The sequence below is a fragment of the Sinohyriopsis cumingii genome, chromosome 1 (assembly GCF_028554795.1).
Source record: "Sinohyriopsis cumingii isolate HCF-2022 chromosome 1, ASM2855479v2, whole genome shotgun sequence".
Taxonomy (NCBI): Eukaryota; Metazoa; Mollusca; class Bivalvia; order Unionida; family Unionidae; genus Sinohyriopsis; species Sinohyriopsis cumingii.
In genome coordinates, this window is record NC_142961.1 from 13,106,064 (window position 1) to 13,132,217 (window position 26,154).

Sequence of the window (26,154 nt, forward strand, 5' to 3'; positions counted from 1 at the left end):
GGTCATTGGGATGCTAATTTCATTTAAAAACTGATACGGTAAAGGCACAACAGTAGCTCTCAGTACATTTAGTTTTCCTGGTCATTGAGATGCTAATTTCATTTAAAAACTGATAAGGTAAAGGCACAACAGTAGCTCTCAGTACATTTGGTTTTCTTGGTCATTGAGATGCTAATTTCATTTAAAAACTGATACGGTAAAGACACAACAGTAGCTCTCAGTACATTTGGTTTTCTTGGTCATTGAGATGCTAATTTCATTTAAAAACTGATACGGTAAAGGCACAACAGTAGCTCTCAGTACATTTAGTTTTATTGGTCATTGGGATGCTAATTTCATTTAAAAACTGATACGGTAAAGGCACAACAGTAGCTCTCAGTACATTTAGTTTTCTTGGTCATTGGGATGCTAATTTCATTTAAAAACTGATACGGTAAAGGCACAACAGTAGCTCTCAGTACATTTGGTTTTATTGGTCATTGAGATGCTAATTTCATTTAAAAACTGATACAGTAAAGGCACAACAGTAGCTCTCAGTACATTTAGTTTTCTTGGTCATTGGGATGCTAATTTCATTTAAAAACTGATACGGTAAAGGTACAACAGTAGCTCTCAGTACATTTAGTTTTCTTGGTCATTGGGATGCTAATTTCATTTAAAAACTGTTAAGGTAAAGGTACAACAGTAGCTCTCAGTACATTTAGTTTTATTGGTCATTGAGATGCTAATTTCATTTAAAACCTGATACGGTAAAGGCACAACAGTAGCTCTCAGTACATTTAGTTTTCCTGGTCATTGAGATGCTAATTTCATTTAAAAACTGATACGGTAAAGGCACAACAGTAGCTCTCAGTACATTTGGTTTTCTTGGTCATTGAGATGCTAATTTCATTTAAAAACTGTTAAGGTAAAGGCACAACAGTAGCTCTCATTACATTTGGTTTTCTTGGTCACTGGGATGCTAATTTCATTTAAAAACTGTTAAGGTAAAGGTACAACAGTAGCTCTCAGTACATTTAGTTTTATTGGTCATTGAGATGCTAATTTCATTTAAAAACTGATACGGTAAAGGCACAACAGTAGCTCTCAGTACATTTAGTTTTCTTGGTCATTGAGATGCTAATTTCATTTAAAAACTGATAAGGTAAAGGCACAACAGTAGCTCTCAGTACATTTGGTTTTCTTGGTCATTGAGATGCTAATTTCATTTAAAAACTGATACGGTAAAGACACAACAGTAGCTCTCAGTACATTTGGTTTTCTTGGTCATTGAGATGCTAATTTCATTTAAAAACTGATACGGTAAAGGCACAACAGTAGCTCTCAGTACATTTAGTTTTATTGGTCATTGGGATGCTAATTTCATTTAAAAACTGATACGGTAAAGGCACAACAGTAGCTCTCAGTACATTTAGTTTTCCTGGTCATTGAGATGCTAATTTCATTTAAAAACTGATAAGGTAAAGGCACAACAGTAGCTCTCAGTACATTTGGTTTTCTTGGTCATTGAGATGCTAATTTCATTTAAAAACTGATACGGTAAAGACACAACAGTAGCTCTCAGTACATTTGGTTTTCTTGGTCATTGAGATGCTAATTTCATTTAAAAACTGATACGGTAAAGGCACAACAGTAGCTCTCAGTACATTTAGTTTTATTGGTCATTGGGATGCTAATTTCATTTAAAAACTGATACGGTAAAGGCACAACAGTAGCTCTCAGTACATTTAGTTTTCTTGGTCATTGGGATGCTAATTTCATTTAAAAACTGATACGGTAAAGGCACAACAGTAGCTCTCAGTACATTTGGTTTTATTGGTCATTGAGATGCTAATTTCATTTAAAAACTGATACAGTAAAGGCACAACAGTAGCTCTCAGTACATTTAGTTTTCTTGGTCATTGGGATGCTAATTTCATTTAAAAACTGATACGGTAAAGGTACAACAGTAACTCTCAGTACATTTAGTTTTCTTGGTCATTGGGATGCTAATTTCATTTAAAAACTGTTAAGGTAAAGGTACAACAGTAGCTCTCAGTACATTTAGTTTTATTGGTCATTGAGATGCTAATTTCATTTAAAACCTGATACGGTAAAGGCACAACAGTAGCTCTCAGTACATTTAGTTTTCCTGGTCATTGAGATGCTAATTTCATTTAAAAACTGATACGGTAAAGGCACAACAGTAGCTCTCAGTACATTTGGTTTTCTTGGTCATTGAGATGCTAATTTCATTTAAAAACTGTTAAGGTAAAGGCACAACAGTAGCTCTCATTACATTTGGTTTTCTTGGTCACTGGGATGCTAATTTCATTTAATAACTGTTAAGGTAAAGGTACAACAGTAGCTCTCAGTACATTTAGTTTTATTGGTCATTGAGATGCTAATTTCATTTAAAAACTGATACGGTAAAGGCACAACAGTAGCTCTCAGTACATTTAGTTTTCCTCGTCATTGAGATGCTAATTTCATTTAAAAACTGATAAGGTAAAGGCACAACAGTAGCTCTCAGTACATTTGGTTTTCTTGGTCATTGAGATGCTAATTTCATTTAAAAACTGATACGGTAAAGACACAACAGTAGCTCTCAGTACATTTGGTTTTCTTGGTCATTGAGATGCTAATTTCATTTAAAAACTGATACAGTAAAGGCACAACAGTAGCTCTCAGTACATTTAGTTTTATTGGTCATTGGGATGCTAATTTCATTTAAAAACTGATACGGTAAAGGCACAACAGTAGCTCTCAGTACATTTAGTTTTCTTGGTCATTGGGATGCTAATTTCATTTAAAAACTGATACGGTAAAGGCACAACAGTAGCTCTCAGTACATTTGGTTTTATTGGTCATTGAGATGCTAATTTCATTTAAAAACTGATACAGTAAAGGCACAACAGTAGCTCTCAGTACATTTAGTTTTCTTGGTCATTGGGATGCTAATTTCATTTAAAAACTGATACGGTAAAGGTACAACAGTAGCTCTCAGTACATTTAGTTTTCTTGGTCATTGGGATGCTAATTTCATTTAAAAACTGATACGGTAAAAGGTACAACAGTAGCTCTCAGTACATTTGGTTTTATTGGTCATTGAGATGCTAATTTCATTTAAAAACTGATACGGTAAAGGTACAACAGTAGCTCTCAGTACATTTAGTTTTCTTGGTCATTGGGATGCTAATTTCATTTAAAAACTGATACGGTAAAGGCACAACAGTAGCTCTCAGTACATTTGGTTTTCTTGGTCATTGAGATGCTAATTTCATTTAAAAACTGATACGGTAAAGACACAACAGTAGCTCTCAGTACATTTGGTTTTCTTGGTCATTGAGATGCTAATTTCATTTAAAAACTGATACAGTAAAGACACAACAGTAGCTCTCAGTACATTTGGTTTTCTTGGTCATTGAGATGCTAATTTCATTTAAAAACTGATACGGTAAAGGCACAACAGTAGCCCTCAGTACATTTAGTTTTCTTGGTCATTGAGATGCTAATTTCATTTAAAAACTGATAAGGTAAAGGTACAACAGTAACTCTCAGTACATTTAGTTTTCTTGGTCATTGGGATGCTAATTTCATTTAAAAACTGATACGGTAAAGGCACAACAGTAGCTCTCAGTACATTTGGTTTTCTTGGTCATTGGGATGCTAATTTCATTTAAAAACTGATAAGGTAAAGGCACAACAGTAGCTCTTAGTACATTTAGTTTTCTTGGTCATTGGGATGCTAATTTCATTTAAAAACTGATAAGGTAAAGGCACAACAGTAGCTCTCAGTACATTTGGTTTTCTTGGTCATTGGGATGCTAATTTCATTTAAAAACTGTTAAGGTAAAGGCACAACAGTAGCTCTCATTACATTTGGTTTTCTTGGTCACTGGGATGCTAATTTCATTTAAAAACTGTTAAGGTAAAGGTACAACAGTAGCTCTCAGTACATTTAGTTTTATTGGTCATTGAGATGCTAATTTCATTTAAAAACTGATACGGTAAAGGCACAACAGTAGCTCTCAGTACATTTAGTTTTCCTGGTCATTGAGATGCTAATTTCATTTAAAAACTGATAAGGTAAAGGCACAACAGTAGCTCTCAGTACATTTGGTTTTCTTGGTCATTGAGATGCTAATTTCATTTAAAAACTGTTAAGGTAAAGGCACAACAGTAGCTCTCATTACATTTGGTTTTCTTGGTCACTGGGATGCTAATTTCATTTAAAAACTGTTAAGGTAAAGGTACAACAGTAGCTCTCAGTACATTTAGTTTTATTGGTCATTGAGATGCTAATTTCATTTAAAAACTGATACGGTAAAGGCACAACAGTAGCTCTCAGTACATTTAGTTTTCCTGGTCATTGAGATGCTAATTTCATTTAAAAACTGATAAGGTAAAGGCACAACAGTAGCTCTCAGTACATTTGGTTTTCTTGGTCATTGAGATGCTAATTTCATTTAAAAACTGATACGGTAAAGACACAACAGTAGCTCTCAGTACATTTGGTTTTCTTGGTCATTGAGATGCTAATTTCATTTAAAAACTGATACAGTAAAGGCACAACAGTAGCTCTCAGTACATTTAGTTTTCTTGGTCATTGGGATGCTAATTTCATTTAAAAACTGATACGGTAAAGGTACAACAGTAGCTCTCAGTACATTTAGTTTTCTTGGTCATTGGGATGCTAATTTCATTTAAAATCTGATACGGTAAAGGTACAACAGTAGCTCTCAGTACATTTGGTTTTATTGGTCATTGAGATGCTAATTTCATTTAAAAACTGATACGGTAAAGGTACAACAGTAGCTCTCAGTACATTTAGTTTTCTTGGTCATTGGGATGCTAATTTCATTTAAAAACTGATACGGTAAAGGCACAACAGTAGCTGTCAGTACGTTTGGTTTTCTTGGTCATTGAGATGCTAATTTCATTTAAAAACTGATACGGTAAAGACACAACAGTAGCTCTCAGTACATTTGGTTTTCTTGGTCATTGAGATGCTAATTTCATTTAAAAACTGATACGGTAAAGACACAACAGTAGCTCTCAGTACATTTGGTTTTCTTGGTCATTGAGATGCTAATTTCATTTAAAAACTGATACGGTAAAGACACAACAGTAGCTCTCAGTACATTTGGTTTTCTTGGTCATTGAGATGCTAATTTCATTTAAAAACTGATACGGTAAAGACACAACAGTAGCTCTCAGTACATTTGGTTTTCTTGGTCATTGAGATGCTAATTTCATTTAAAAACTGATACGGTAAAGGCACAACAGTAGCCCTCAGTACATTTAGTTTTCTTGGTCATTGAGATGCTAATTTCATTTAAAAACTGATAAGGTAAAGGTACAACAGTAACTCTCAGTACATTTGGTTTTCTTGGTCATTGGGATGCTAATGTCATTTTAAAACTGATAAGGTAAAGGCACAACAGTAGCCCTCAGTACATTTAGTTTTCTTGGTCATTGAGATGCTAATTTCATTTAAAAACTGATAAGGTAAAGGTACAACAGTAACTCTCAGTACATTTGGTTTTCTTGGTCATTGGGATGCTAATGTCATTTAAAAACTGATAAGGTAAAGGCACAACAGTAGCCCTCAGTACATTTAGTTTTCTTGGTCATTGAGATGCTAATTTCATTTAAAAACTGATAAGGTAAAGGTACAACAGTAACTCTCAGTACATTTGGTTTTCTTGGTCATTGAGATGCTAATTTCATTTAAAAACTGATACGGTAAAGGCACAACAGTAGCCCTCAGTACATTTAGTTTTCTTGGTCATTGAGATGCTAATTTCATTTAAAAACTGATAAGGTAAAGGTACAACAGTAACTCTCAGTACATTTAGTTTTCTTGGTCATTGGGATGCTAATTTCATTTAAAAACTGATAAGGTAAAGGTACAACAGTAACTCTCAGTACATTTAGTTTTATTGGTCATTGAGATGCTAATTTCATTTAAAAACTGATAAGGTAAAGGTACAACAGTAACTCTCAGTACATTTAGTTTTCTTGGTCATTGGGATGCTAATTTCATTTAAAAACTGATACGGTAAAGGCACAACAGTAGCCCTCAGTACATTTAGTTTTCTTGGTCATTGAGATGCTAATTTCATTTAAAAACTGATAAGGTAAAGGTACAACAGTAACTCTCAGTACATTTGGTTTTCTTGGTCATTGGGATGCTAATGTCATTTAAAAACTGATAAGGTAAAGGCACAACAGTAGCCCTCAGTACATTTAGTTTTCTTGGTCATTGAGATGCTAATTTCATTTAAAACTGATAAGGTAAAGGTACAACAGTAACTCTCAGTACATTTAGTTTTCTTGGTCACTGGGATGCTAATTTCATTTAAAAACTGATAAGGTAAAGGTACAACAGTAACTCTCAGTACATTTAGTTTTCTTGGTCATTGGGATGCTAATTTCATTTAAAAACTGATACGGTAAAGGCACAACATTAGCTGTCAGTACATTTTTTTCTTTGCCATTGAAATGCAAATTTCATGTATGGACCGATAACATAAAAACAAAACAGTAGCTCTCAATAAATTTTGTTTTTTTGCCATTGTGGTAACACTATATAAAAATAATGCGTCAGGCATCCATTATGTCTACTATATCAGATAATTTTAAAATCTTGTTTCTGCTAAAGAATACAATGTTTGGTTTCAACTCTTGAAAGAAGGAAGTGGTCTATTTCTGGAAATTCTTTTTGGCCAATAGACCATAAGGAAAAAGGACTCTTCTTTTCATTTAATAAACATTTTGTTGCTTCATACTGTGTGACCACAGGCCAAATTTTGATTTGGCATAAAGAAAAAAATGATAGAAAGAACTAGTCAATACAGCTAGTATAAAAAATTTGCATTTATCTGTTTTAATGTCTTTCATTCCTTGTGCCGGACAGAACACCTAAGTAAAGATTAGATGAGAGAGCTTGAAATAAGATTAGTTGTACCATGGTATTGTTCCAAACTACTTACAAGATGTAATTTGAACTTATACATAAATTAAAAATGTGAAATTCCTAGAAGTGTCAGCGATATCTACTTCCCACAGAAAGTGATAAATATGTATAGGCTACGTTGTTTAGAATGAAGTAGGACTGGACAAAAAATTTATAAATTGACAATAACTGAATGTAGAAGTCATGGAGATAGTGTGCAGGGTTGGCTACAGTGTTGTGTTCCTGCACAAGGCACTTGCTATATTTCTTTGCATGATAAACATTACACAAATTAAAATTACAATGGCCCACAGTACTATTTCTTACAGTAATGATAAGTCATTTTTGAGTAATCTGCCCAAAATATTGTATCAATGAAATATCCCATTCAGAGTTGCCTCCCACCCTGAGTTCAAGACACATTCAAGACACTAGTGGAAATGTTACAGCTTGCCTTCAAACCACCAAGTTCTTTTGGGTGACAAATTGTATCGCATATTTTGTGAACCATTATTGTCTATGGTTATTGGTGGATGGAGCTTGGGAGTGTGTGTGTGTGTGTGTGTGTGGGGGTAGCTTTGACTAGCAGCAAAGTTAGCTAACCTTTCACTGGCAGTCTGCACTTCAGATCGTTTGATTTTCACTAATTTTATTGAAATGAAATCTTTTCCATTTAAATATGAGTGTTACAAAAGTCACATACTTTTTCATAAAAATAACATAAACAGAATTTAAAGATTTTTCTAAATGTTTGCATGATTATGCACTGCCTAGTTGTGCTGTGTATTGTGATTAAACTTTAAGGAAGGAAGGATTGATGGATGGATGTGTGAGTTGATGGGTGAGTTGGGATATACAGACTTAATAGAGATACATGTACATGCATAAAATACAAATAAACCTAAGGGACCAAAAATTAGTCTTTTATGGATAGATGCCCTTATAGGTTAAAAATTGTCATATGTTAGACCCATGAAGTAGCTTTGGCCAGGAGGCAGTTTTGGGGGTGGAGCTAATCGTATGTTAGACTGACTCTGTCAGAAAGTGCTATATGTATCTATTTTGTGTTTTAAAGTGTTATGTCCTGGAGTGTATAGGTGAATATGCTTCAGTATTTATGTACATTCTGGAGTCGTCAGATACATTGTTCTTATGTCACTGCAGCATGTATTACAGGTCCATGTGGTTGCAATTTTTATCTCTGTCTTAATGTGCAGGTGTGGCATGCATTGAATTGATACAATATGGACAGTGATGTATAGTGCTGATGGGTGGAATGTCAGCAAATGATCATTAATAATGCCAAGTCCTTTCTGACCGTCAGTTTGATGTAAGTTTCTTTATCATAAGTCAATTGGATAACATGACAAATAGGAGTTTCTTATCTATGTGTTATTATGTGACTGTTACATGAATTGAAATGGTTTTCCAGATGTATTGTGATGCATTGAACTTAAGTTTGAGTGTCAAGAAGTGCACGGTCAAGTACATTTGTTTCTTAAAGTTTTGTCTGCAACCTTTTAACATAATATAATCACATGTACATCCCACTTCTGACACCAGTTTTACATTCTTAATCGGCTTTTTACTGGGCAACTATCACAGTCCAGAAATTGAATAAATGGAAGGAATGGCATACGTCAGTGGTTAATTCAGTATTGGGTCTAGAATATACATGTAGTGTCATATTCAGATTTAGGACTTAATTTCCAGTATACATTCTTGATGCTTGCTTAAACTTCATGTTACTGATGATTTCTGGAAGAAGTCTGAAATAAAAGCATATTTCACTTCATCATTAAAACTTTATACTGTGGGATGAGATTTTAGTGTCAGAAAGTACACATCATTCTAGTACTGTTTGCTAGCATTCTGACATCTTGAATTAATTTATCTGCATGTATTTGCTTAAATTTGAGGTCTGTGCATTGGAAAAAGATGATGATGGCATCTGTCAATACAGTATTATATTGCAGTATTGAATTAGAAATGTTTTCAGAATGTGAATATGATTATATCTCCCAGAATTCAAAGCTACCAGTGCAGTACCATCTTTGATTGGTAGACTTGATTGGTGCATGAACTGCAGTCTTATCACCTGATACTTACTTACCAAATGTCATATATTTGGTGAACTTTTTCAAAGTGCAGCATTATGTAGTGTGTCTGGAAGTTCTTGCCATACCCCAAATGATCTGTCTTCTGTGTGGCATATTGGATGTACTGATTTTACAACTACATCAGCTGTAGTCTTATCTTTAGATAATCGTGACTAGCTGCAGTCCTGGCTTTTGATGAAAAGTTGTCTAAAAACACAGAACATAATGATAGATGGAGTGTAAAGAAGTACATGAAATATTATTTATTCCTGTCTTTGATGTATTCAAGTTGAAAAAACACTAAGGAAGTGATGAGAATAAAAATCTGAATTCGTATTATTGTATTGAGTTAAATAATATATGATATTGAACATATAATTCACTGGACGTGCAGATCTTGGAACAAAAGTACAATCCTTACTTACATTGTAAAGATGAATTGAGGGATGAAGTATATTGATGCAGCATTCAAATTTTTATCATTTCATGGTCTCTCTATGTTAACATCTTTAATGCATATGGTGAAAATTGCAATGTATTATTAACACAGCTGTCACATGCATTTATAAGAAAGTGAACAGAATGGATGTTAAAAGGTTCAATCAATATTGTACTTAGTGATAGATTGCAGCTATACATTGACAATTGATTGGAAACCTTGTGTGGGACACTAATTTATAAACCAGGTCAGTCACACTGGAGAATTACTTAATCTGGATGATTTCCTATGCTGGTCTGGCTTAGCTCATCAGATAAAGGCAGACTGAACTGAACACTAATTTCAGAATTCAGGACCTTCATATAAATTTTCATATACAACCACCATTTTCTGACATTTCAGTGACAAAGCATCATTTTGGACATTTACTGAAATTTAGGTTACTTAACATATGGTATGTTTTCATGCAAAAGGAAAATTCCTGTGATTTTTCAATAGCCATAAATTATTGAGTGATGGTAACAAAATCATTTTATATGTTTGTGAAAGGTAAAATTAATATTTATTAATGAATAATTTCATGTATGGAAAATACTGATTATTCATCGCGATTAAGATTCAGTATATTTGAAATCATATGAGAGATATTTAAATCTCATATAAACCTAGAATTTGGATGAGATGGTTGAATGATGCTGGCATAGGTGTTGTCTCATTGAATAGTGTTAATGAAGATTAAGCCAATAAAACATCTGTTGGAACACACTTCTTGGGATTTCATGTACATCTGTTGGAACACACTTCATGGGATTTTCAAGCACATCTGATGGAACACACTTCTTGGAATTTTCAAGTACATCTGATAGGATATATGTTCATGGGATTTTCAGATGCAGTTTACTGCTTTTCCATACATTGTCAACCATCTATTAGTGATTTCTCTATCTGTTGGTTGTTGGGATGGCATAATCAGCTACATTGTGAGAAATCTGGTCTCATCATTGTGGTGTTACAATATCTGACTCTCTGCAGTATTTGTCATGGAAGCAATGGTCAGCTGATATACTGTTCAGATTCTCATTCCTGTGGAATTGATGCCTCATGTATGTACACTTAGGAGATACTGTGGTTTCATTTATTTTCATGGGTATCGATTTTTATGGTACAGTATTTTTTAAAAGAAATTTGTTAATATCTAGAAGTGTAACAGCAAGAACACTAGAAGGGGTGTTGGGATCAGCATCACCTGTGTCTATTTTTTCATTAGTTCTTTAAATTCATGAATTGGAGCATCAGCAAAATCCATGAAAATTGATATTCCATTAAACAAATATCCATGAAAATTGATATCCCATTAAACAAATATCCATGAAAATTGATATCCCATTAAATAAATATGGAACCACTGTTATAGTTTTGTGTATAAAGATTTTAGAATATTGCTTTACTTTCGGAGTTTCAATTTTAGCAGTAACACATCATTATATGGAGTAAAATATATACTTCTAACAGTATAACCACTTTTAACACCTTGAAATCTTCAATACAGACTATTTTTTATTCTGTAATTGTTTGCAACATATGCTGCGAAGTTTTACATTTCCAGCACCAGAAGTAGTGCTTCTCAGAAAGCCTAAGACATGTCAAGGGCATGACCTTTTCCAGTCAGGGAACATCTTACATTTGTACAACGTATATACATGAACTTTCCCAGTCAGGGAACATCTTACATTTGTACAACATATATACATGAACTTTCCCAGTCAGGGAACATCTTACATTGTACAACATACATGTATATACATGAACTTTCCCAGTCAGGGAACATCTTCCATTTGTACAACATATATACATGAACTTTCCCAGTCAGGGAACATCTTACATTTGTACAACATATGTACATGAACTTTCCCAGTCAGGAAACATCTTACATTTGTACAACATATATACATGAACTTTCCCCAGTCAGAGAACATCTTACATTTGTACAACATATATACATGAACATTCTCCAGTCACAGAACATTTTACATTTGTACAACATATATACATGAACATTCCCCAGTTAGGGAACATCTTACATTTGTACAATATATATACATGAACATTCCCCAGTCAGGGAACATCTTACATTTGTACAACATATATACATGAACTTTCCCCAGTCAGGGAACATCTTACATTTGTACAACATATATACATGAACATTCCCCAGTCAGGGAACATTGTACATTTGTACAACATGTATACATAAACTTTCCCAGTCAGGGAACATCTTACATTTGTACAACATATATACATGAACATTCCCCAGTCAGGGAACATCTTACATTTGTACAACATATATACATGAACTTTCCCAGTCAGGGAACATCTTACAGTTGTACAACATATATACCTGAACTTTCCCAGTCAGGGAACATCTTACATTTGTACAACATATATACATGAACATTCCCCAGTCAGGGAACATCTTACATTTGTACAACATATATACATGAACATTCCCAGTCAGGGAACATCTTACATTTGTACAACATATATACATGAACTTTCCCAGTCAGGGAACATCTTACATTTATACAACATGTATACATGAACTTTCCCTGTCAGGGAATATCTTACATTTGTACAACATATATACATGAACATTCCCCAGTCAGGGAACATTGTACATTTGTACAACATGTATACATGCTTATAAGTCAGGGAACATCTTAAATTTGTACAACATGTATACATGCTTATAAGTCAGGGCCAGCTGCAGAAAACATAGACCCTGACCTGCCATCTCATAATGTGCTAGCAGCTCTGAGTTTTTGTTGTTTGTTCTGCTGATTACTCCCAACAAGCTGCATAGACCCAGATCATCTTGTGCATGATGCAATGGCAGATCGGGGTTTGAGCAGTTGCAGTTTGACTTATCTTTTTATGTTCTTGCTGTGATAGCAAAAGGAGGCCTATTGTTTTCTTGCTCCCCATCCCTACATTCCTCCATTCAGCATTTCTACTAGGTTTGCACTACTACTTGTACCTCGTACTGGCAAGGATGTAAAAAGTCGGTACAAGACCGATTTTTTTGGTACAAATGATAACCAACCAATTTAATCAATACATCATTTATCACTTGCACAGGGGGCCGCGAGTGGCAGAGTGGTCTAAAGCGCTTACCATTTCGGATCACTGCCATCTCACCTCTGTCTGCGTGGGTTCGAGTCCAAGACTCGGCTAGCGTGGGCATGTGGGAAAGCCTGCCAGTAGCTTCTCGTGGGTCAGTGGTTCTTCCCTGGGTTTTCCAGGGTTCTTCCTCCACCAGTTATACTGGCCGCCATGTATAGCCTATCTTGTGCTGAAAAATGGCGTTAAACCCTAGAACAACAACAACAACAACAATCACTTGCACAGAGTAGAGAAAATTATGTTGTTAATGATATTTTAGAGTAAGAAAATTTAATGAATGAGTTTCTGACATTACAGGAACCGTGGTCATAATGGAGAGTGTTCATCAACTCCACAACACTATAGTTTGTTCCAAACAGCATCATGAATTTTATCCTATCTGTAAGTCAGTAAATTGTATCTGAAAGTACCTAATTCATTTCACACAAAGTATTTAAAATGAATTAGATATTTATAGCTACATTTAAGGATGCTAACATGAAATCTTTACCGAGTTACAGATAGGATAAAATTTGCGATATTTTATGGAACAAACTATAGTGTAATCCCATTCAAATAATGTCACTGTCAGTCACCAAATTAATCCACGGGTGCTTGTTGCAAGCTTAATGTTAAAAAGGATGTTATGGGAGTTCCAGAAGGACCTTGACATAAGGAATATTATAATAGGCGTTCCAAATGAACTTATGCACCCCGAGTGGTCTAAAGCACTCTCCGTTACGGATCACTGCCATCTCACCTCCGACTGCGTGGGTTCGAGTCTAGGATTCGGCCAATGGTGGGATGTGAGAAAGCTTGGCAGTAGCTTCTTGTGGGTTGGTGGCTCTTCCTGGGGTTTTCCCGGGTTCTTCCTCCACCATTAATAATGGCTGCCATGCATAGCCTATTGTGTGCTGAAAAATGGTGTTAAACCTCACAACAACAACAACAACAACCAAATGAACTTTAATATAGGAGGCTATTGTTATGGGAATTCCAGATGAACCTTGACATGGGGGTATTGTTATTGGAGTTCCAGATGAACCTTGACATAGGGCTATTGTTATGGGAATTCCAGATGAACCTTGACATGGGGGGTAATGTTATGGAAATTCCAGATGAACCTTGACATGGGGTATTGGTATGGGAATTCCAGATGAACCTTGACATGGGGGTATTTTTATGGGAATTCCAGATGATCCTTGACATGGGGGTAATGTTATGGGAATTTCAGATGAACCTTGACATGGAGGTAATGTTATGGGAATTCCAGATGAACCTTGACATGGGGGTATTTTTATGGGAATTCCAGATGAACCTTGACATGGGGTAATGTTATGGGAATTCCAGATGAACCTTGACATGGGGGTATTGTTATGGGAATTTCAGAACTACCTTGACATAGGAAATATTGTAATGGGAGTTCCAAATGAACCTTAACGTACTAGGTATTGTTATGGGAATTCCAGATGAACCTTGACATAGGGGGTATTATTATGGCATTTTCAGATGGACCTTGACAGCATCATGAGTTTTATTGTATCAGTAAGTCAGTAAATTGTATCTAAAGTACATAATTCATTTCATACAAAATATTTAAAATCAATTAGGTACTTATAGCTACATTTAAGTATGCTGACATAAAACTTTATCAAGTTACAGATAGGATAAGTTCACAGTATTGTGTGGAACAAACTGTTGTGTAATCTCATTCCAGTATCGTCTCTGTCAGTTACCAGCTTAATCCACAGGTGCTTGATGAGAGCTTACTGTTAATAAAAAGCAATAACATGAAGGAAAAAAATGATACAGAGTGGCAAAATTACCCCAGATTACCCATTAAGATGCTGTTCTTACATAGGACCTTATCTATCATACTGTAAAAGAGGATTGTTATGGGAGTTCCAGAAGGACCTTGACATAGAGAATATTGTAATGAGAGTTCCAGATGAACTTTGACATAAGAGGTAATGTTATAGGAGTTATGGGAGTTCCAGATGAACCTTGACATAAGAGGTAATGTTGTAGGAGTCATGGGAGTTCCAGATGAACCTTGACATAAGAGGTAATGTTGTAGGAGTCATGGGAGTTCCAGATGAACCTTGACATAAGAGGTAATGTTATAGGAGTTACGGGAGTTCCAGATGAACCTTGACATAAGAGGTAATGTTATAGGAGTCATGGGAGTTCCAGATGAACCTTGACATAAGAGGTAATGTTATAGGAGTCATGGGAGTTCCAGATGAACCTTGACATAAGAGGTAATGTTGTAGGAGTCATGGGAGTTCCAGATGAACCTTGACATAAGAGGTAATGTTGTAGGCGTCATGGGAGTTCCAGATGAACCTTGACATAAGAGGTAATGTTATAGGAGTCATGGGAGTTCCAGATGAACCTTGACATAAGAGGTAATGTTGTAGGAGTCATGGGAGTTCCAGATGAACCTTGACATAAGAGGTAGTGTTGTAGGAGTCATGGGAGTTCCAGATGAACCTTGACATAAGAGGTAATGTTATAGGAGTCATGAAAGTTCCAGATGAACCTTGACATAAGAGGTAATGTTGTAGGAGTTCCAGATGAACTTTGACATAAGGGGTAATGTTACAGGAATTCCAGATTCCAGATGAACCTTGACATAAGAAGGAAAGTTATAGGAGTTCCAGATGAACTTTGACATGGGGTAATGTTATTGGAGTTCCAGATAAACTTTGACATGGGGGTATTGTTTTAAGAGTTCCAGATGAACTTTGACTTAAGAGGTAATGCTATGGGAGTCATGGGAGTTCCAGATGAACCTTGACATAAGAGGTAATGTTATAGGAGTTACGGGAGTTCCAGATGAACCTTGACATAAGAGGTAATGTTATAGGAGTCATGAGAGTTCCAGATGAACCTTGACATAAGAGGTAATGTTATAGGAATTCCAGATGAACTTTGACATAAGGGGTAATGTTACAGGAATTCCAGATGAACCTTGACATAAGAAGGAAAGTTATAGGAGTTCCAGATGAACTTTGACATGGGGTAATGTTATTGGAGTTCCAGATGAACTTTGACATGGGGTAATGTTATAAGAGTTCCAGATGAACCTTGACATAAGAGGTAATGTTATAGGAGTTCCAGGTGAACTTTGACATGGGGGTATTGTTATGGGAGTTCCAGATGAACTTTGACATAAGGGGTAATGTTATAGGAGTTCCAGATGAACCTTGAAATAAGGGGTAATGTTATAGGAGTTCCAGATAAACTTTGACATGGGGGTATTGTTATGGGAGTTCCAGATGAACCTTGAAATAAGGGTAATGTTATAGGAGTTCAGAAGTACCTTGACTTGGGAATATTGTAATGGGAGTTTCAGAAAAAAATTGACATAGGAAATATTGTAATGGGAGTTCCAGAAGTTTGTCATATGAAAACAAATATTAAGGTGTAGCTTGAGATATTTTCATGATACTTGCAGGATCATAAGTGTGTGCTCATTTCAAATGAATTGATTAAAATGTCTTTTATGAGCTTTGGCAAGTGGCAAGCAATTCAAATTAATTGATTAGTTTCGTAAATTTCATTTTAAAAGAGCATGAATTTAAGATTTTGTTCATCACCTGATGAAAACTTCTGATTGTGTTGGACCAAACTACAGGATACTTAGTGACATTACTTTGAAATAAATTTTGGACCTCATAGCTATTATACCTTTCCTGTATATCATGTTTTAACATCATGAGTTACTATTGCATGTGTGGTATATATAACAATAGTGGTATGGGTATATTAACTTATTAGTTTTAACATCATGAGTTACTATTGCATGTGTGATATATATAACAATAGTGGTATGGGTATATTAACTTATTAGTTGTAATATCATGAGTTACTGTTGCATGTGTGATATATATAACAATAGTGGTATGGGTATATTAAGTTATTAGTTTTAACATCATGAGTTACTATTGCATGTGTGATATATATAACAATAGTGGTATGGGTATATTAACTTATTAGTTTTAATATCATGAGTTACTATTGCATGTGTGATATATATAACAATAGTGGTATGGGTATATTAACTTATTAGTTGTAATATCATGAGTTACTGTTGCATGTGTGATATATATAACAATAGTGGTATGGGTATATTAACTTATTAGTTTTAACATCATGAGTTACTATTGCATGTGTGATATATATAACAATAGTGGTATGGGTATATTAACTTATTAGTTTTAATATCATGAGTTACTATTGCATGTGTGATATATATAACAATAGTGGTATGGGTATATTAAATTATTAGTTTTAATATCATGAGTTACTATTGCATGTGTGATATATAACAATACTGGTATGGGTATATTAAATTATTAGTCGTGGGATAAATAATATTTCAAATTACTGTATATACTTGCTTATAAGTTGAGGCAGACTGCAAACAACAAAGATCATGATCTGCCATAGCATAAGTGACTGCAGATCAAGGTCTGTGTTGTTTGTTCTACAGATTATTCCTAACAATCTGTGCAGATTGCAGTTGGACTCATAAGTGAGTATATATGATAAGTAACTCTTTTTAATTCCTCACAACAGATCAGAAGTTCTTTAATTTGGAAAGTGGGGTTGGGTGTACAATAAGAACAAAAATTATTTGTCACTGAGAGGTGTGTGTTTGTCTGTGTATTTTGGTGTGATTTGGATTTTTAATGTAGCTTAAGCAATTTTTCAGTCATATCACTCCAATATATGCAGTGTGGCAGTTTATATTGATATCTAGCACTGGGGCATCATGCAACGGACATATAGCATCATGCCCCACCCAGTCACATTATTCCTGACACCAGGCTGACCAGTCCTAAAACTAACCTTCTAATGCTGAGCACTAAACGAGGCAGCTGTTAGTACCATTTTTTTTAGTCTTTGGTACGACTCATCAGTGAGAGGAAGTGGGTAGGCTCCTATAAATGACAACCATTTATGTCCATGTCTAAGTAGGTCATCTTGGTAGTGATAATTGCTGGTTTTAGTAGGTTGCTGACTTTTATTGATGTTCCAGTTCAAGCTAGTTTTATTTTTTTGTTTCCAGACCATATAGAAAACTCTGTGAAAGAGGATGCAGGTGGGAATGGTCAGCACATTGAAGTCCAGATGTCTCAAGCAAAGTCCCTCCTATTGGAGGTAGTGTCCAGCAGGGAAGTAGTATCCATTTCTGTGGATGGTACTGGGGTAAGGAACATGTCTCTCAGAAAATTGAGGAAGAATTTTTTTTATCTGTCATAATTCTTTTCATTATAAATGAGCACTTCATTTTTTTCCTCACCTTAACAAGGTCTTTTATTACCATTCTTCTATAAAACTAATGTCAGATATAAAAGAAAAACCACATATAAAGATATTGTTAATTACATCTATTTAAGCTATTAATTAGTACTATGGTCCATCTCATTTATAAAATACTACTAAAACCAGAAGAGAACGTCACTGTGAACTACATTTTACATTTTACTGGCTTAGTTTAAGTTTTGCATTTAGCTCCTGCCCAAAGCAACTTGTATACATGTATGTACTAACAAATGAAACTTGTTGAGGGAGTACATTTTGATGAGTAATATACTCTGATCATAAAAGTAATTCACTGTGTCATGCTTCACTGACTTCGGTTTTAAGTATATTACTCATTCTCTTTTCATGCTAGCGGCATCAGACTAAATGACTGTCTGCATTTCTAGGAGTGTTCTATGAGTGTTTCATGCATACTACAAACCAATGTCACTGTGCACTGTGACCTACATTTTATGTTTTACTGGCTTTGGTAAAAGATCTTGCATTTAGATATGTCCAAAGAGAATTTTGAAACCCAGCAGATATATGCTGTTATACCAAGATTCAATAATGCTGATGAGGAGATGCACCTTGATGACTTTTACACTCTCATCATTGAAGTTGGTCATTTATACATATATTTCATGCTGTACTGAATTTGGTACAATACAACCTTGTCACAGAAGTAGGTCATTTCAACCTATATTTCATGCTGCACTGACTTTGGTATAATACACTCTCATCACAGAGGTAGGTCATTTGATCTGTATTTCATGCATCACTGACTTTGGTAAAACTGTATCCAAAGTTTATTTCTAAAGCTCAGTTATGCTTGAGTCATCAAACATTATGAGTGTCTGCATCACTATTAGCACCACACTTTTACCACAAATAAATGTCTTTGTGCTTTGTAGGCTTGGGTTAAGACTGGGTGATTAGCTCAAAATAAAATTATTTTAGCACTCTGTATGCATACTATTATGCTAATATTCATGAAATTTGGGTAGGGGATGAATTTTGATAGTACTAAACCCTCAGAACAAAAGTAGGTAACTGTGACCCATATATCCTGTTTTTCTTCCTTCAAGCACAATTTATTCCAGTCATGAAACAAGGTGATTGTATGCATCCATATTAGTACCAAACCCTTACAGCAAAAATAAAGTGATTGTGACCTGTATTTAACATTTTACTGGCTTGTGTTTTTTTGCTTTTAACTCATAACCATATTAGTGTTGTATCTACTGTATAAGACTGCTATACAGGAATCATGGAATATGATGAGAATGTGCATTTTCACAAGTACTAAACTCTCATCTTAAAATTCAGTCAGTGTGACCTATATTTTGTATTCATAGAGGTCAGTTCAATTTGACATTTTTCCTGTTCATGATTTACTACTTAATCTGGGTGATTTTATGCCTCTCTCAGTACCATGCTCCTGCCAGAAAAGGTAACTGTAACCTATATTTTACATTTTACTGGCTTAGTTTACATTGTTACATTGGGCTCTTGAGTGCATAGATTTTTGGCATGCTCTTTGCATATTGTCCTGTATAAAATCAAGAAACTTGAGGATGCATTGTAAGGGTTCTACTTTCTCATTAGTCGGTAAATATTGCCTATATTTTATGCTTCACTGACTTGGCTTAAATTTTGTGTTTGATGTTTACTTCTCAGGATTGTACATGCTGTAATTTTACTGGCACACCCATACAACAAAAGAGGCTTAGTGTCACCTATATTTCATCTTTTTCTGGTTTTGGTTGAGTTTTTTCATCAAGCTGATGATTACATGTGTTTTGGCATACCATCCAGTAGTACAAGTCACATGGGTCATGTATGTGCATTTACTCATTTTAAATTAAATATAAATTTTTCTTTTAAAATTTAACACTAACTTTCTTTAACCCAAGTTTATTCAATCTTGATTATTGAACGCTCTGCACCTTATCTGTCACCAAGAAACTTCCAAACAAAAATTATCTATCGCGATGACTTTTACAATGGTGACCATGTAATAAACTTGGGTAAAAATAAGAGCACGTTTAGTGGAATCTTCACACTCAAGAGTAGTACAAATGTGTTTATCAATATGCATAACTTTCATTGTGACATTACTGGATTGTACTGTATCACACCTTTAGGTTCATTTCGTCCAAAAATGTCTACATTCTTTAACATTGATTTTGCCGTATGCACCTCTCAATGTGTCTGAATGATGAGCTTCCAAAAGAAATGTAGATGTATATGAATCTAAATGAAGTGAATACTTGCCACTTAAAGGTATGTAGAATCAAATTCTAAAAAATGACACCCATTACTGACTTGTACTATACTAAGGATCATCTGGTGAGTGAATACATCTTGATAAATTCTAGATACTTTTTGTAAGAAAAAGTATGTGACATACTTCTCATGCCCAATGACTCTTTAAATTTTATTTTAAAAATTCATTTTTTGAATGCTGTTTATTTTCTAGTTATGAAACCTGATAATTGAATGAATCTCTGTTACTACAATACCCCTAAAATAACAGGTCACTCTAACCTACATTGTATGCTGTACTATTGTGCAGTACATATTTGTGTTTATGATGATATAGATTCATCCCTGCTATACCTATATACATCCTACCCTACTCAGAAGGCCCTTTCTGACCAATTTAATGCAGATGGAAATAGAAATGATTTGTTTATTCAGTGGTAAGCTTTTAATAACAATGACTATACATAGTTAATTACCCTCAGCATGTTAATTTACATGTGTATGAGTATAGGGATTAGGTGAGTGGACTGCATGCTAATCATGTGAGACAGCTGTAGTGGTTAATCAAAGTAATTATTGATGCATGAATTATGTACTGTTGGCTGTTCATGTGAGACCTCAACTGTAGTGGTTGATCAAGGTAATTATTGATGCATGAATTATGTACTGCTGGCTGTTCATGTTACACCTCAGCTGTAATGGTTAATAAAGGTAATTATTGATGCATGAATTATGTACTGTTGGCTGTTCATGTTAGACCTCAGCTGTAGTGGTTAATTAAGGTAATTATTGATGCATGAATTATGCTGGCTGTTACACCAAGGTTACTCAAATTCTCTGACTTTCAACCAGCACAATCTGGTTTCTATTGGAGGAGAATGATAATAGCTTTTTAAGCAGATTTTAAGAACAATGATTTTAATCATTAATACAAAAATAACAGTACTAATATTAATCCATTATCAGTGTAATACCTCTACTTTGATACGATAACTATTTTATTCTTTTATGACCATAATATGCTTGCAGTTGTTAGGTAGGTGGATAGCTGGTTTCCTAATATGGCAGTAGAATAATGGCCTCATACCACCAATTCAAAGGTCAAATTTCACATTTTAAAATGATTCAAAGTTTAAATATAAAAAAAATCGAAATAATTTTAGTTGGAAAAGGGGCCAACATGACTTAGTCTGAATTTATTTTCTGCTTGACAATGTTTACATTGGCTACTGAAGTAGAGGTGAGTCATGTGATCATTGATTACAATATGGATTCACATTTACATTTACAGATACATATATTGAAACCTTTCACTCCTGTTCATTAGGTTTAAATTAGTAGTGAGCTTGTAGTTATTTAATCATTTATTGGCATTGTTGTCACAAAATCTCTTAATAAAAGTTCAGTTGAAAAGCATGGAAGGTAAACTTTGGCCTCAAGAAGGAGAGTTATTGTCAATGTACAGTGATAAATGCATAAGGTTTATTTAAAATGTGATATCCTTGTTTGAAGTAAAGGTATTAGACACACGTGTGTGGCATAAGAATGGACCAAGTGTTGGCTGTATCAGTAATAGAGATGAAGACCAGTTATCCAAATAACATTTATTTACAAAATACATTTTAAAAAAGAAAATTAATTCAGATCTACTCAATCATGAACATTTTCTGCCAGTATATTATGCAGTAAAGAATTTAAAAATGGTCTATACACTAGTTCACATAACAGATATAAATTAAATTGAACAAATAATGTATGAAAGTCTTGTGTTTCAACAACAGATGTGAAATAATGCTGTTCATATAACACATAAAATTATAAAATTATGCTTTCATATAACAAAAATAAAATCATGAATTTATGCATTTATATAAAGCATGTAATCATGGAATTTTGCTGTTGATATAACAGACATAAAATAATGGAATTATGCTGCTCAGAAAACAAAAAAATTATGGAATTGTGCTGTTCAGATAACAAAAATTAATGGAATTATACTGTTTAAATAACATACAGTTATGGAATTATGGTGTTCAGATAACATTAAAGTATGGAATTATGCTGTTTAGATAACAAACAATTATGGAATTAAGATGTTCATGTAACAGACTTTAAATTGTGGAACTATGCTCTGTACATAATGCATGAATTATGGAATTTTGCTGTTCATTTAACGGATATGAAATTATGGAATTATGCTGCTCAGATAACAAAAAAAATGAAAGAATTTTGCTGTTTGAGGAACATGAAATTATGAAGTTATGGTATATGCATAATGCATGAAATTATGGAATTTTGCTGTTCATGTAAGAGAAGTGAAAGTATGCTATTCATATAACATGAAATAATGGAATAATCTTATTCATATAACATGAAATAATGGAATAATGTTATTCATATAACATGAAATAATGGAATAATGCTGTTCATATAACATGAAATAATGGAATAATCTTATTCATATAACATGAAATAATGGAATAATGCTATTCATATAACGTGAAATAATGGAATAATGCTATTCATATAACATGAAATAATGGAACTATGCTATTCATATAACATGAAATAATGGAATAATGCTGTTCATATAACATGAAATAATGGAATAATGCTATTCATATAACATGAAATAATGGAATAATGCTGTTCATATAACATTAAATAATGGAATAATCTTATTCACATAACATGAAATAATGGAATAATGCTATTCATATAACATGAAATAATGGAATAATGCTATTCGTATAACATGAAATAGTGGAATTATGCACTTCATAAAACATGAAATAATGGAATTATGCACTTCAGATAACAAAAACTTATGGAATTATGCAATTGAGATTTAAAAAAACATGGAACTATGCACTTAGATAACAAAAGCATATGGAATTATGCACCTGATAACAAAAACACCTGAAATAACATAATGGAATAATCTTATTCATATAACATTGAAATAATGGAATTATGCTATTCGTATACATGAAATAATGGAATAATGCTATTCATATAACATGAAATAATGGAATAATCTTATTCATATAACATTGAAATAATGGAATTATGCTATTCGTATACATGAAATAATGGAATAATGCTGTTCAAATAACATGAAATAATGGAATAATCTTATTCATATAACATGAAATAATGGAATAATGCTATTCATATAACATGAAATAGTGGAATTATGCACTTCATAAAACATGAAATAATGGAATTATGCACTTCAGATAACAAAAACTTATGGAATTATGCAATTGAGATTTAAAAAAACATGGAACTATGCACTTCAGATAACAAAAACATATGGAATTATGCACCTGATAACAAAAACATGGAAATATGCACTTGAGATAACAAAATCATGGAATTATATACTTGAGATAACCAAATCATGGAATTATGCACTTAGATAACAAAATCATGGAATTATGTACTTTAGACAACAAAAGCATGGAATTATGCACTTGAGATGGCAAACACTTATGGAATTGTGCACTTCACATAACAAAATGATGGAATTATGCACTTTAGATAACAAAAATTTATGCCATTATGCACTTTAGATAACAAAATGATGGAATTATGCACTTTAGATAACAAAAACATATTGAATTATGCACTTCAGATAACAAAACTGTATGGAATTATGCACTCCAGGTAACAAAAATGTGTGGAATTATGCATTTCAGATAACAAAAACATGGAAGTGTGCACTTCAGATAACAAAAATGTATGGAATCATGTACTTCAGATAACAAAAATGTATGGAATTATACACTTCTGATAAAAAAAAATGCATGGAATTACACACTTCAGATAAAAACATGGAATTATGCACTTCAGACAAAAACATGGAATTATGCACTTCAGATAAGAAAAACATATGGAACTATGCACTTCAAATAACAAAATGATGGGATTATGCACTTTAAATAACATAATATAATGGAATTATACTGTTCAGAAAAAAAAATGATGGAAATATGTTGTTCAGATAACTAAATGATGGAAATTTGCTGTTCAAATAACTAAATGATGGAAATATGCTGTTCAAATAACAAAATGATGGAATTATGCTGTTCAAATAGCAAAATGATGGAAATATGCTGTTCAGATAACAAAATGATGGATATATGCTGTTCAGATAACCAGTTGATGGAATTATGTACTTTAGATAACAAACAAAATGGAATTATGCTGTTCAAATAACAAAATGATGGAAATATGCTGTTCAGATTGCAGAATGATGGAAATATGCTGTTCAAATAACAAAACAAGGGATATATGCTGTTCAGATAACCAATTGATGGAATTATGTACTTTAGATAACAAACAAAATGGAATTATGCTGTTCAAATAACAAAATGATGGAATTGTTCAGAAAACAAAATGATGGAAATATGCTGTTTAGATAACTAAATGATGGAAATTTGCTGTTCAGATAACTAAATGTTGGAAATATGCTGTTCAAATAACAAAATGATGGAATTATGCTGTTCAAATACCAAAATGATGAAAATATGCTGTTCAAATAACAAAATGATGGAAATATGCTGTTCAGATAATAAATTGATGGAATTATGCACTTTAGATAACAAAAAATAATGGAATTATGCTGTTCAGAAAACAAAATGATGGAATTATGATGTTCAAATAAAAAGTTATGGAAGTATGCTGTTCAGATAACAAAATGATGGAAATATGCTGTTCAGATAACTAAATGATTGAGATTGGCTGTTCAAATAACAAAATGATGGAAATATGCTGTTCAGATAACAAATTGATGGAATTATGCACTTTAGATTTTAAAAAATCATGGAATTATGCTAGTCAGAAAGCAAAATGATGGAATTATGCTGTTCAAATGAAAAATGATGGAAGTATGCTGTTCAGATAACAAAATGATGGAATTATGCTGTTCAAATAGTAAAATGATGGAAATATGCTGTTCAAATAACAAAATGATGGAATTATGCTGTTCAGATAACAAAAGGATGGAAGTATGCTGTTCAAATAAAAAATTATGGAAGTATGCTGTTCAAATAACAAAATGATGGAATTATGCTGTTCAAATAACAAAATGATGTAATTATGCTGTTCAAATAACAAAGAGAGGGAATTATGCTGTTCAGATAAAAATAAGGATGGAATTATACTGTTCAAATAACAAAATGATGGAAATATGCTGTTCAAATAAAAAATTATGGAATTATGCTGTTCAAATAACAAAATGATGGAAATATGCTGTTCAGATAACAAAATGATGGAAGTATGCTGTTCAAATAACAAAATGATGGAAATATGCTGTTTAGATAACATAGTGATGGAATTATGCTCTTCAGATAACAAAATGATGGAAGTATGTTGTTCAGATAACAAAATGATGGAAGTATGCTGTTCAGATAACAAAATGATAGAATTCCGCAGTTCATGTAACAGTCATTAAAGTATACTGCTCATTTAACAAATGAATTTATGATGTTCACATAGCAAATATAAAATTATGGGATTGTGTTGTTCATATAACATATGAAATTATAGAATTATCTATTCAAGTAACATGAAATTATAGAATTATGTTTTTCAGGTAAAAGTTATGAAATTATGCTGCTCATATCCTAGTAAGACACATTATGAAATTATGTTATTCCTATAACAAACATAAAATTATACTGTTCCTATACAAAAAAATTAAATTATGCTGCTTATATAACAAACATGAGATTGTAATGTTTACATAACAGACATGAAATATAAGAAAAGATAAGAATTTATTTCAGACTACATGGTTCATACATCTAAATTAAAATATGGATATAAAGTAAAAGTATTTTAGACATAAAAGATCATAGATATCTTATGTACAAGTATACAAACAACAATGGACTGTGTAAGTCATTGTTAAGAATGAAATTATTGTAAAT

The 26,154-nt window shown here is 33.3% G+C and overlaps 1 protein-coding gene across 1 annotated transcript in view; it reads left to right on the top strand.

Annotated features, from left to right (window-relative positions):
• Positions 1–26,154, top strand: part of LOC149806429 (protein O-linked-mannose beta-1,2-N-acetylglucosaminyltransferase 1-like) — a 139,280-nt gene that overhangs the window by 38,174 nt on the left and 74,952 nt on the right. Inside the window, exon 4 of the mRNA XM_089953156.1 lies at positions 17,715–17,854. Within this exon, the coding sequence (XP_089809282.1) occupies positions 17,715–17,854 (140 nt within the window). The remainder of the gene's footprint in view (positions 1–17,714; positions 17,855–26,154) is intronic.